The sequence below is a fragment of the Neodiprion virginianus genome, chromosome 7 (genome assembly GCF_021901495.1).
Source record: "Neodiprion virginianus isolate iyNeoVirg1 chromosome 7, iyNeoVirg1.1, whole genome shotgun sequence".
NCBI lineage: Eukaryota > Metazoa > Arthropoda > Insecta > Hymenoptera > Diprionidae > Neodiprion > Neodiprion virginianus.
The window spans coordinates 15,726,929-15,742,209 of NC_060883.1; the positions used below are offsets into that span (position 1 = coordinate 15,726,929).

Here is a 15,281-nt window from a genome sequence, read left to right on the forward strand (position 1 = left end):
TGCCACCGCCGTGAGCGACAATGTATCTTTGCGAGAATTGCGGGCATGCAAAAACGCGCTACAGCCGTTCGTCAATGTAAAATTGACGATTTTATAAAAAAAATATAAAAAAAGCTATTCGACTTTTTTCAGTCGTCAATACGTATGCCAAATTTTAATCGATATGTATGTAATGTTTTTATGTAAAAAAGGTGTTGTTCATGATCTCGTCCGAAAAACCCACGTTTCGATTATCCGAACTATTCTTGGTCCCAATTGGTTCGGTTAATCGAGGTTTTACTGTGATGGTTAATGCAACTCGAATCAATTGATGAATGCTTTGGTAATTACCAATTGTGTTATCAACCATTGTCATTTATTCAAGTAACTACAAATCCTAGTTTCGATGCATTGCCCATTATTGCGCTTATGGATAATGCGCTTTTTTTCAATTAATATTGTCGGAATCCTACTGAGTTTGCCTTGCGTCCGACCATAAGCGCCAATTCGTGCTGCGGTGACCGTGAGAACTAAGAACCGCCCAGGTGATAACGATCAATTTGAACCTGGAAAGTAGCCTGTCAAACAAAGGCCGTTATTACGAATACTCTTGACTCTTATGGCATACATATAGAGAGTAGCTGAGGGACACCGGAATTATTTTTGGCCCCTCTAAAAATTCCGTCATGCAAATTCGTGCGACTGACGATAATTTTTCAAACCTTACATGGTGCGGTTATCCAATAGATATGGCTCAGGCTGTTCCCAGAGCCAAATGTGAATTTTAGCCATGTTTTCGCCTGATAAAAGTTGCACAATAGCGTTACGTTATAATTATAATTTAAATAGTACGAGTTCGTAATGAATCAGATGTGACCGCATCACGGCCGGTCTGCGATCGGATGAAACGTGACGCACGCTCGCGTTTCACGCTTATCGAGGTCCGTCGAGCGCAGTTAATTTGGTTGATAGCGGAGTTTACGCTCTTCCTGTACACCTAGCGATAAACGACTGTCACGTCGAGCAATTACACACAAAACCATTCAACCGTGCCATCGATTCGGTAACCATACCTATAATTTCAAAATAAACACTTGCCATGCACTGGTGAGTAAACGGTACAATCTACGACAATAAATGAATAGTTATTCTCAATAGTGGAGAATTGTTTTGTTTAAATTGCGGTTCAGTTCGTTTGTGATGGGCAACGATTATGACAATGATGAATCCTACCCCATTAGGTCATACGAAGATAATGATGATGATAACGAGAATGAAGAAGGATATTCAGGACTCGAGTTTTTCGCGAAAAAGGTTGCAGAAATTAGACGTATATTACCGTCACTTCGTAACATCAAAGTGGTACGTCCCCCTTTCGTTGACTTTTCCATTTTTGGTCCGTCATGTTGTATGGACTAGAGAATAATTACCACTGTCGAAAAAAATCACACAGCCGTAGCAGTTTTGGACAGCACCTAATTACATTCAAATTACAAATTCGAAAGTAATTTATAATCGAAACGAAATCAATTTTCAAATAAATTATGATTTTCAAACTACTTATTTCGAACCATTTCTAACACGTATGAGTGATAATGATTAAATGTGGTTCACTCGACTACATATGAAACGAATAATGAGGCTGAAACTAGTAAAGTTAACGTAACGAAACATTGAGGAAGAAAAATTACTATTCCGCAAGTTTATAGTGACTTTGAAGTAGCTGAGTCTTCAAAATATGAATAAGTTTTGTTTTACAACGATTTATTGCATTTCAGACATCCCTGCAATTGTGAAATAACAATTTTTTCGCAAAGTAAATCATTACAGTAAAGTTGCTAACTTCAGCCTCATCACAAATACGGATATTCTGATCTACGGTGGAATAGATTTCGTTTCAATTATAAATTAATTTTCTAACTTGTACTTGATTCTGGCTTCAACGGTAAATTGGAATAATAATTTGCAACCGATTTCATTTCAATAATGTAAATTACTCTCTGATTGATTTCGTTTTCAAATAGAAATTGAAATTATAATTTGTAATTTGTATTTAATTGAGGCACAATACCACGATATAAATGCGAAATCTTGCGTTTTTTTTTTTTTTTTTTTCCTAAAGATGCATGTTCCAAGAGTGCCTCTCCAGATTTTATGAAGAAATTCGTAAAACTGAGGGAAATGAAGCATTTTCTGTGAAACAGTTTCGAGCACGTGACTGCGGAGTTTAAACTCCATTATTTGGAAATTGTCGCTGATAATATATTGCTTCTATACTATTCAACGCTGGTTACATGGGCCTCATGAATGTGTCGAAGGCATTAGACGTCAGAATCGGTGAGTTAATGAATTTAGGTTCACGTATGAATTATCCATCACTAAAACTTTGAACGCGTTTTTCTCAAAACTATATTTTTCAACCTGGTTGACAGCAAATGGAAAAAACTATACCTTTAATTTGTACGGGGCGTGTCATATCTATTCTACGAAAAGCTAGTCTCTATGGCAGCACGTGGGAAATTGTTTACCATAGGCCCACTTCTATTACTTTTTTTTTACAACTCACTTTTTCCGCAATATTTGAAAAAAATGTAGTAGTCCGCCATTTTGTTAATTCTTGAGATATCAACTTTTCGCTACGTGGTGCTACAGACCGCAACGTTTAGTTTATAAATATATATCTTATCATCGTTTCCTTAAAAAAAATAACGAGAATACACACAATTTTCTGCCCATTATCGTGGTGTGGTGCTTTAATTAGAAATTCGCCCAACAATGCACGGTAGTCAGAATGATATACTTTAAATGTTTTGAAAAGTATAACAATAGCGAAATATTCTCGTAACACAGTAAAAATTCACTAACTATTATACAATTATACGGCAATACGATGTGGTGTAAGTGAGAGTAACGTTAAAAAAATGAATTTGTAGATATTTTGAATTTATCGCAATCCCACTCTGTCCGAACTTGCGATTTTACGTAGTTTGATCGGTATCATTTTTCACGTTCGCATTCACAGCGAATGTGACTCAAGTCATCGAATAAAATATAAGACGTTATGCAGTTGCACGTGCGTATTATGATTGGTCGACATAATCATACCAACATAATCGTAGCGTGAAAACGCACGTGTGGCTAACCTCACTGTGTCATAATATGGAAGTATCTTAATGTTCCTGACATTCCCCGACTATCACTGCACGTAAGCGTATCGATTTACATCGAACTTGGAACGTTTTGCGCATCCGCACTAAAGAAGGTTGCATCGTAGTTGCGTCAGGTCATATGAACTGTTGACGAATGAAACTTTTTATCAATTAAATAAACATCGGACGAAACATTCGTGATTGCCCGATGCTATTTTGATGCTATACATAACAAAAAAAAAAAAAAAAAAACAAACACTCAGACTGCTACGAGAGCAGTCTAGACTCACCTAGCATATGAATATAAAGTAAAGCATATTACACTTAAATAACTATGCTGTTTTCACAAGTACATTTTACATACCTAACTGTATTTTTAATTATCGATTCTAAATTAAATTAATTTTTCTGATCAACGCAAATTTATTTTCATTCGCTCTTTTGAGCCAAGTATAGATACACATTCCACCTCCTAATTCGAGTTGTTGACACCAGTTACATGTTACACGAATTGTAATAAATTTCACGATATTCATGCATAAAGTTGCGCATTTCGTGGTAAGAAACTTTTTTTCACAATTATCGGAAAAATGGGTAAACGAAAGGTTGATATATTCATTAAATTATGAGACTATACGTAATATCGTTGCGTATTGCAATACCGGTAGCGTTCTATGTTCTTTTTCCATAAATCTTATGAATTCTGTATTGCAAATTAAATCTATTTGAATGTTCCCGCCGGTCGGAAAATAACGGTTCTTCCCCCGAAAAATGGGACCACTTTCCTTTAGCGAAATCCGAGGGAGATTCATCCCCTTCTACTCAATGGTTTTGCGTGCACACAACAACAACGCCTCATATGAACACAGCGTGTACACAGAGGTTAGAGGTTAGTCATCGTTCTGGATCACGGTCTTATAGACAGGTCTGGGTCTCAGTCCAAGTCCCTTCCTATATAACGCAGCGTGACCGTCTTGAAGCCTGTGTTTCTCAATTAATGCACCAAAGACCGGAGCGCTGCCATCCCCGTGGCCGGTGTATGCGTACTAAGTAGGCCTCTCCCTCACTAGCGCTAGCGGCGAAAATTCACAACATCGGCTTCATTTTCAAGCACGGTTCTACAGCCGGAGTGCCCAGACCTGTTTATAGGACCGTGTTCTAGATTCAAGAGGAGGTAGGATTTTTTTTCGAGCCGAGATTTTCGAGGTCTGGATCTTTTCTCACACCATGATTGGTACAATTGTAAAACTGTGGCAAATCCTGTAATAATCGTACCTTGATTATCGCACCGTCCAGCATAATCATAGCGTGTAGACCAGGCATAATTCGCATAATTTTCGGGTGATGGTTTTCATGTATTGCGATATAAGTAATTTATCAAATTCGTGCCAATAACGTGTGACGTGTGGAGCAGTTTTTCATCTTACCGTTCCGTATATTTCCCGAGTGTTGAAATTAAGGAGAATATGATAAACCTCTCACTAGACAATTTTCATCACGCATCATCTTGACTGAAATTTCTTTTCTCTCTTGCCAAATTTTTTGCATTGATAAAAGCAAAAAAAAAAAATCTGGATCAAGTTTTCCAGTACTAATTTAGCTTTCTCTTTTAATCTCACTCCCTAGTTACACAATTTTTCTGATTTAGATTAAGGTAAAACTACTATCACTTTTCGAGAAAATAGGAATTTGTCTCATACTGAATGCTGTTTTTCTGCTGACCCTTTCAACACCAATTGAAGTATAGTTATCTCTGAAAGTTGATGAAAAAAGCGACCTTAGTTTTTTATATTTCAGAAAAACTATGCGTCTTTCGATTTAAAATTTGAGAAAATACTCTTGCATCGATATCAAAAAAGAAAAGTGATATTTTGAATTTCGTTATGGGCCCGGATTTAGTTGAAAACATTTTTTTTTTTATGAGTGACTGAAATATTGTTTTCCGTTGTCTAAGTATAGGAAAAAATATGATGTAATGTTTTCAATGATTTTATCGCTTTTATAAGTTTATTTATATATAATTTGTCACACAAGATAACATTGCTAATTTAAACGTGCTTACGATTAAAGAAAAGACATCACAATACAACCCAGTCGAGTATACCCATTTAAATGTACCGGGCAAACATGAAGTTATTCACGTTATACTGCGTTGCACAAAATTATAATACTGATTTAAACCTAAAAAGGAACTCAAAACAACGCAGTCGAGTGTAACGATATGAGTTACCGGGAATTTATATCACGCTTATGCTTCAGAAACATCTCAACAATATTACATAAAAATATTTTCGCTATGTCGTCGTAAAAATGTTTCAGGTGATCCGAAAGATTGTGATGTTATTTAACATACATTTTTAAAAGTAAAAATTTCACAACAAAAACACGACTTTTTATTTTCTTTTTTTATTATTATATTTTGGTATGAAGGCGATAAAAAATTTCCACTTTTGCCTACAACTAATCAATCTCATTCGTATTTTTCGTCATCTTAATAAAGAAACCAATGAAATTCTCTAGAATTTGGACATTACGTTGGTTTCATATACTCTGGAATGCTCGATGATTCTGTACACGTATACGTTTGTACATTATTATTTGATGCACTTTGATTCTAAAGTTTGCATTGTCGTTATATTTACTTCCACGCCCTATTCACAACGGAAGAAGTACTCTTCAATTCGTATAATTTTTTTCACCAATTTAAAATAAAATCTGTATATACTTATATGAAAAAAATGTGTGACTTTTTTGTATTTGGAACGTTTTTAAAGAACCAAAGTAATTCCAGAGTAATTGTTTGGTCAAAAACCGTTGTAGCGTGATTATATCACTTATAAAAAAAATTTATAGGGGTAGAACACTGAATTTCTTAACCTATAAAATACACCAAATTTTTCAGACTTCGACAATGTTTCCGAATATTCGTTTTTAATGCGTATCAATCAATTGAACAAACATTAATTCACGATATTCATAGCTACAACATTTTTCTGATAACGTGGTGTGTTTACATAGTGATGGGGCTGAAGTTAGTAACGTTAACGTAACGAAACATCAAGGAGAAAATGATTATTGCTTAACTTTGGAACGACTCTCAAGGAATTGGCTTTCCAAAATAACAGCATGTTTTTTTTTTATCATGTCAGTAACGATTTTTTCTAAACATACAACGTTAAAGTAACCTTACTAACTTCATCCTCATACATATCGACACTTCGATTACCTTTGTCTTTTTCTGGAGACAAGATTGTCATGCTTCCAAATTTTCCTCGAAAAATACCAGCTCGCAACGTTTCTGAAGCATAATGCATGTTCGATTCCTTGACCTTGTTCGAAAATCTACGCTGTTATTGCTGATACTGATTGTGAGTTTGGATAACGATTTCTTGACAAAAAAAAGGAAATGCGTTAAAAGCTGACCTATCCTCAGTTTTGGTGGAAACTCGAATTTTCGATTTTCGAGTTTGAAACTGTTCGAAACTTCAGATACAGTACATCTCATCGTAAACATCACTCTGATGAAGTGGCATACTTTCATTTTGCTCTCCGTCATTTATGTATGTCGTATGTATGGCGCTTTATAACGTAATATATTTATTTATTTGTTGAACGCAAAGCGGTTAATTACCCAATACAAGTATACAAATCATTTTGGCACAATTATGTTCGTAACGAAAAATAAAAATTCATGGATTTTTTAGTTTTAGTTTTTCTAAATTTATTAATAACTTTTTTACAAACTGGTGTTTACTTGAATGAAATAAATCAGTTATATCATTATTCAGTTATATCTATGCATCATAAATTTTTATACGATAACGTCGTGTACCTTTTCAGATTTGAGATAACACAATCCAAAAATGCAGACTCTGATTTATATATTCTATCCACCCGCGGCAGTTTGAATTTTTTCTTCACGGCTTATATACTGTAACGCTAAATTCTGTTACCCTCGGATGAGGACTTACCGTTGACACTTTGGCGCGATTCTCTACTTATCCAAGAGAGATAAATAGAGAACCCGTTGTACGGCTGGCTAGGCACAGGTACGTTCGCGTACATCCCGGTAGAGTGGCGGTATTCAAGGCAGCTAACAGTAATTTCAGAATTAAAGAAAATAACAAAATAAAGAATAAACTCCAGGCAAAAGGAAAATGAACAGGTCAATCGATCATATATTGTCGAGAAGGTTACATGATTGAGACAGGCAAATAAGATGGTATCGACAGCGGTAGTTGATAAAATAAATAATCGTTGTTCACAAAAATTTCGATAGAATAGCAGTAAACGGTAGCTTTAAAACGAGAGACGGTAGTTAACAGAGAAAAATGAACGTAGGTCGGGAGATGCGATATAATGCAAGAGTTGACTTAAAACTACACGTCACTGGGCGACGTGATCTTACCCAAGTTGCAAATGACGCTACGAAAATTATTATTCTGTCAATTAGAACGAGAGAACTTTACTGCGATCGGTGGAAAACACCGTAACGACAGTTCGGTAGATGATACGACAAATTTACCATAAATTATAACCAGTATGAGAGATTGACATTCGGTAACAATTTACCAAGTCGGCGGACGATCGACTAGATAGCCTTCGGTAGAATTATTCATAAACGGTAGATTCGATAATTTATAATTATTACGTACTTGAGGAATTAAATAATGAATTCCTAAACATAACTTTTGAGAGAATACAAAATACAAAATTATGAGAGAGTGAGAATTTCGGAGAGTTTGCAAAATAGAGAAATACACTAAAATACACCGCAATACAAAGGAATAATTCACAGAACTTGATTTAACAAAATACAGAGAAATGAATAACAGGCAAAAATAGTATAAAGTTGCCAGTAGCAATAAAGAAAAGGTGCGGTAATATCTAGGGCTGATTCTACGCTCGCTTGTACTCCAAGGAACTCGATATGTGATACAATAGGCACAAAAATAAATAAAAAAATATAATAAGCGATAACAGAAATAAAATATAAAGCACAGTACTATTACAAAAGAGTATGGAATGAAATATAAAGCCAATAGGGCTCAAAATACGATAGAAAGTGCAGAAGCAGGCTAATAGAGATTCACAAATAATCAGAAAAATCATAAATACAGAGAAATAATTATTCGGCAGTTACGAGGTCGCTCAGGCACGAAAATAATTGATCGCTGAAATCATGCAGTCACACGGCGGCTTACTGCAACTCCAGGCCGTGGACCACGATTCACACAAAACTGGCATCACACGATGCAACCAAGAAACAGTAAATGTAATATTAATGACCGAAATCATGCAGCCACACGGCGGCTTACTGCAACTTTAAGCCGTGGACCATGATTCACACAAAGTCGATAAATACCATAAGAAAGAATAGAAAATATGAGCAACTTCGTAACGATACTATTCAAAGGCAGAAGCCTTACCTTGGCGGTTGACTTCAGGCACACAAACTGACTCCAATTTAAATTATACGTAATACTAGCAAAACTGAGAAGGAAGGGAAAAAGAATGAAAAGAGTTTACAGGATAAATTTTACGGTAGAATAAACGATAGAACGATAGCGGTAGAAGGAAAGGTGTCGGTAGCTTAAATCGGGAGAATAATCGAAAGGATGCGGAAAACAAAGCTGTCTCTCGGCAGGTCAAGCGTAGAATAGGAGGTCGTAGTTCGGCTCGCCGATCTCGCGGTTGTCGTGTGGTGATTCTTCTTCTTTGATTGGTCGGTTGACCCCCACCGCAAATAGGCCATCCCCCTGCGGCGAATATTGGTTACTGCGTGGTCATACGTTTTCCAAAATTACCGCTAGATGCGGCGTAATGTGTGGCTCGCGATTTCGTCGTTGACACCAACTCGTACGATTTTGTAGCTGCTTCGGTTTACGGTCCAGGCTGCCTATCATCGGGGACTTCTCTGACAGAGGCATAAACAGGGTGCCTCTCGGCCAAAGTTACCAGGTGGAGAGTGACGCCTCATTGTTCACCTCCACCGGCTTTTTGCACAGGCAGTAGCTAGCTGCCTGTACCTGAGGTCGTGCAGTCAGACGGTTGGCCAAACCGTGGACCACGACCCACACGATTAGTCCCTGCCGATAGGAAGGCAGCGTCCAGGGGCGGTTTATACACTAGGCCCGCTAGGCCTAGGCCTAGGGCGCCGCGCGTTGGTGAGATTCACAAGTTTGCGCGCCTCTTTCTCTTTCCCGCTTTTACCGATCTCGTGCGCACTACGACACGTCCTGACACGCGAATACGCATTATTTTCCGTCCGCTACTGCGCACGTAACGATCTACAATCTGCAATATTCGATAATAAATTTGCTCTATTCTATATTTTTTGTTGTCAGACACACACGCAAAGTTATTTTGTACATTGTAGTACAAATAAACAGATGTCGCATAATACGTTCTTCTAATAAAATAGAAAAATAAATGAGCGTTAATAAAATGAGTGGCGCCAAGTACCGTAAATTGACGAAAGAAAAAGAAGACAAAGAATCGTGTCTAGCCAAAAAAATTCCGTGAATTGACAATTGTTTCGTGCATCACAAAACAGTTGAAACGACGATTCGAGCATCAAGTTCTGCTACAGCTGAATGTTCGAGCGAGGTAAATATCGACGCACCCTGATAATAAAATATATATTTTCTGCATTACCGTATCCTGCAATTCCTTTCCTCATTCTCCTGATATTTCAGTAAATATCGCGTTCGCATGTAGAATCTATTGTCGGAAATAACGAGGAGGCAAAAATAGTCGACGAGGTCACGAATATCGCAACTTCTGCAGCTGAAATTCGTGATGATGATGATGGTCATGATGAAAAACATTCTCAGATCTTAGTCGTGAACCCCACTGATTCCGTATCAGATTTTGGAGATTTTTCTGACCCTGGTCTGTGGCCAACACGGAAGTCGGAAATGATTGATTTCATTTTACGAAATCCGCCGAAGCAACAGGATCCGAGAACGAATAATTTCACGGCTTCAAAACGTGTCTATGGGTCTAAAACAAGATACTGTACTGCACAAATATTTTTCCAAAATACACCAAATGGTGAAATGCACCGACGAGAATGGATAATATATTCCCTCTCGAAAGGTTGCATATATCGCATACCTTGTAAGCTGTTCTCGACATTGATAAACGCGTTTACAGAAGGCTTCAACGACTGGAAGAATGATGTGCGAATATCAGAACACGAGAGAAGTCTTAGTGATCGGGAAAATACACGAAAGCTTGTAATTGCGAGGAAATATGTTGGGGAAGATTGACAGTAAGTTGCATATGCAATACATTCAAGAATGTAATTACTGGCGAGAAGTATTGACTCGCGTTATAATTGCTATAAAGTTTCTTACATCACGAGGATTAGCTTTTCGAGGAACAAACGAAAAATTTGGATCGGTCAGCAATGGCAATTATTTGGGTATTCTCGATTTGATGGCTCGAAATGATCCGTTTCTCCAAAATCATATTAATCGATTCGGAAATCCAGGAAAAGGAAGCGTATCCTATTTTTCTAAAGATATTTGCGGAGTTTATTGCAATGATTTACGATGACCTTCTCAAAAATTTTATTTTGGAAGTAAAGGCCTCTAAATATTATGCAATAAGTGTAGATTCGACGCTTGATACATCGTATTCGGAGCAGTTAACGTTTATTATCCGGTACGTACGTGAGAACGGAAAGCCTACTGAACGTTTCTTACAATTTATACCCATCGAAGGTCACAGCGCTACTGAGATAGAGCGGGCGATCATGCAGGTATTGTTCGATAAAGGTATTGACATAATATGGATTGCCGTGGACAATCGTACGACAATGTCAGCAATATGTCGGGCTGTTACGGTGGGGTACAAGCGAAAATTATTGAACGTAATCCTTTGGTGATTTACGTCCCATGTGCAGCGCATTTCCTTAATTTAGTAGGCCAAGCAGCTGCTGACTGCTGTTTGAGGGCAACCAAATTTTTTATATTCGTGCAACACGTTTATACATTCCTGAGTGCATCTACGTCCAGGTGGGCGAGAGTAAAATCGAAGGTCGAGAATCAGTCAGGAATGCTGTTGCCAAAAAGTTTGTCCGACACACGATGGTCAGCTGGAGCGGAAGCGTGCCGAGCACTTGTGAAATCGTGGGAGAGCTTGCGAGATGCTCTTGACGATATTGCAGAAAATGCTTCCGAAAAGCCATCCACAAAATCCGAAGCCGAGGGTTTGTCGCAACAATTTGGATTGCTTGAGACTGCCATAATGGTTGTGACTTGGAGTGATATTTTCGAGCGTTTTGAAGAAACAAATAAAAGTCTTCAACGCGTTAACATCGATTTGACAACAGTTGTACAACTGTATGATGCACCCCAAGCATATGTTATCGATTTGCGTGATCGTTTCGACCACTACGAAGCCAAAGCGAAAGAGCTATCTCAATGCAACGAATACGCATATGAGAATCGGCGACGCAGAAGAAGGACCGTTAAGTTCGACGAAGTGAACGATAATGAAGCGATATTTGATGGGAAAAAAAATATGCGTATTAATACATTTCTCGTCATTCTTGATGGATTGTCAGGCGAATTAGGGAGAAGTCTAGCATGTAAGAATGTTAACGCTCGCTTTGGCTATCTCAGCCGTTTGCCGTTACTCACAGATGCACAGATAATTACCCGGGGCGAAGAATTACAGACGACATACTCTACCGATCTCTATAACGATTTTGGAGAAGAACGTTTGCACTTTCGGAATTTTATTCGGGAAATAGAATTGACGGAGGATGACACCAACGTTCGAAAATTTTTAATGACTATTCGCCGGAAGAATATTGTTGCGACATTTCCCAATATGGATGTCGTTCTTCGAATGTATCTTACTCTTTTCTCGAGTAACGCTACCGGGGAACGTTCATTTTTGACGTTGAAAAGAGTAAAAACTTATTTACGGAATACGATGGGTCAGAGCCGTCTCTCTAGTCTCGCCTTTTTATCTGCGAACGCAGAACTTGTTGATATGGCAGAGACCGATACAATTATCGACAAATTTGCAAGCTCAAACGCAAGAAAGCGACGATTTATTTCGGTGCAACATGAATCTTTAATATATGATATATACATGCATCTCTCCTACATACATGTTTGACATTATAGTATATGTTTTTGTTACATTATTTTTGAAATATAATAATTATTAATTTTGTCGTATGATTTTTTGACTATTTCATGGGGGGGGGGCTAATTTCATCAGGCCTAGGGCGCCAATTTTCATAAACCGCCCCTGGCAGCGTCGATCCTCAGAACGATGGCTTTATCAACCTGGACGTAGTGGTTTGGGGTCGGTCCGGCACCAGGCCGGTAAGTCGGAGGATGGCAGGCTACGGTCTGCCCTTCACGCCATCCTTACGGCATCCGATAGAGCTGGCGGCTGGTTCCTCTTCGAGAAACGGTGCCCTCGGCCGCCGGGAGGATTTTTATCTCCCTGTTCACCGGCAGTCGAGGCGATACGGAAGGTTCGGGTGGATGCTACCCCAGGTGTATATAAAGGTGCACCAAGGTGGCCAGTGTAGTCTGATGAGACCGTCGGTAGGCGAAGTCGTCGAGAGCTGCAAACGGTAGCTAGTGGTCCCTTGTTGATCGGGATCGTTGTCGTCCAAGTACCTTGTTAGCTTGCGCCGAAGCGCGAAATAAAGAATTTACAAGAAAGAATTAGTTGAAAGTAGTTATTGCCTATTTTGTATCGAGTTCGGTTGGAGTACCCTGCTGAGGACGCGTAAACTAAAAATAATAGCGGTTGTGTGCCCTTGTGACGGGCGACTCTGAAACGCCGCGTTACAATACCTTTGGCTTGATTTTTTTTTTGACCGTGTAACTATGAAAAAGTTTGAATACTGCAGAAAATTAATTTTTGTTCCCGAGTTAACGACAGACGAAAAATGTGTCTCATGAACGGGAAACATACACTCGTCCATGCACCGATGCAAATTTAAAAACTCCTGGTTGCGGTTACTGCGCAGTCTTCTTCAACTGTTTTCATTTTTTACAACAGACGTAAACAAAGTATAGTTCCGAGTAGAAAATGAAAATTAGTTTTGCAGCTTCGATCAGAAAATTTAGTATGTGTTCTGGACTATGGTTACTCGTGCAGGGATAACTAGATTTTTTTGTAACGTTTGCTATAATTTGATGACGGTGAAGCCATTCGTTTATGTCGAAGCCGTATTTAACTAAAAGTAGGAGCAAATTGAACAATTCGATTGAATGTTAAAGCCCGGAAAATATAGTACCGGCAACTATAAACGCACCAAATAGTTACTTGCACCACATTTTCTTGTAACACCAACAAAATTTGAACTATTATTGTAACTATACCCATTCCACTAGAGTTTCCTAGTAACTACAACAAATGGCATTATTCTCATTGTGATTGGAAATGATTCTCGAGGTCTCAGAATGTGAAAATGCAATGAAAGGTTGAAATTATTTTAATCAGGCTGACAATGAATATAATAATAGTTTTCCTCTCTTTTGAAGCAGAAAGTTAAAACACACGGTAGTCGTACGGTGAGTAATTTTATGGCGTGGGAAATTGGTATTAGTTTATATTTTATATCCTATATCTTGAAAGATTACTTTAGAGAACTAGTACAAGGGTGTGGTGAAAACAAGGGCGTAGCTTCACCATTAAGATCACGGAGTACTCCTACCTTACCCAGCGATTTGAACCCTTTCCGTTCGGTTGTTTATTTCATATAGGAAGAAGAAGACTCGATCGGTAAAGGTAGGAGTTCTACGCGATCTTAACTCAAGGATTAAATTGCTCCTCACGATTATTTCTCATCTCGTGCTAGAGCTGTTTAACCATGTACCTCGAAGATTTGAATTTAATTTGTTAAAGTATTCTCTGTAGCAAAGTGCTAATTTTTTAAAACTTCTCTCTCGGATTGTACGTACGGTAATCCATGGCAGCGGTTGTGAAAATGTCAGCATACGGATAATACCGTTTTTACAATAAGTTTACTAATTTTTTCTCGACAAGGGCTAGAATTGAAATATCAAACGGAAGTAGGAAGACAGTAAAGAGACCGTAAGGTTGCCATAAAAATATGAAATATAAGTGCCAGCAGGCAACGGTATTGCAATGGGCACATTCTAGTTACAAATTACCTTTTAATTACAAGTCACGCGTATAATTAAATTACATTTTAATGACAAATTGCATGTGCAAATGATTAATTACTTTCACAAAATAGATGACAAAATAACATTCTTGTTTGTAATTTGAGAAAATCAAAATACAAATTACGTTTGCTTCGCGTAAGTTGGTTGAAATAAAAGGCAATGTACGTCTCAACTTTGTATTCGGGACAAAAGAAAACACAAATTACATTTGTGGTTAATGTTTAACTTCGGTCTAGTTACCATATTCGCAAGTAATTATTGATATTCTTATTCGGATCGGTCATAATTTTCAAATTTGAATGACAACAACATCAGATACAAACACAGATTTTCATCATCTACAATTTTGCCCATCTGCACTGGTAGTGAGAAAAAAACAATGATCTTGATATTTCCGAAATAAAAATATGTACGTATTCCGTACAGATTATAATATGAATTCTCATTTAATGTACGAAGGATATTTGGAATAAGATATTTCGTGAATGTCGAAAATGCTGTGGACGAAAAAATGCGACAGACTGATGAAAGAATTGCAAATGCGCAAATGTTTTCTTGATATTTTACTGTGATTGTGCTTCACGAAGTTTTTCAAATTCCGGCGAAAGTGATACAATTTTTTTATCGCACTGACTTAAAATTAACAAATTTAATCCAATAATTACGAAAGCGGAAACAAATGAAACCTTGGTTTTGGAATCTCAGACTTGTGGCTTTCTCGTTTCCTACTTCTTAAAAATATCCTATCGAGTTTCCTGCTTGACACTCATTGTCGCAATATTTTCCTGGATAAAGCGTTGGTAAAGCTCCCCACTTTCAAGTAAGCTAAGGTATAAAGCTCGCAGGGCATTAAAAAGTTTGCACAAAAGCAAGAGTTTTCATTGCATTTTAAATTCGAAGAAAAAGAAAAGTTTTATTTGCCGATATATAAATACTCTTAATTTTAAAATATAGTGCGAGAAAAGTTGCTGAGCTTTAG

General features: G+C 37.6%; 1 protein-coding gene across 1 annotated transcript in view; it reads left to right on the forward strand.

Annotated features, from left to right (window-relative positions):
- The first annotated feature begins 940 nt into the window (after positions 1-940).
- Positions 941-15,281, forward strand: part of LOC124308354 (calpain-A-like) — an 82,542-nt gene continuing 68,201 nt past the window's right edge. The window contains exons 1-2 of the mRNA XM_046770986.1: positions 941-1,086; positions 1,221-1,341. Coding sequence (XP_046626942.1) covers positions 1,079-1,086; positions 1,221-1,341 — 129 coding nt within the window. The 5' untranslated portion in view covers positions 941-1,078. The remainder of the gene's footprint in view (positions 1,087-1,220; positions 1,342-15,281) is intronic.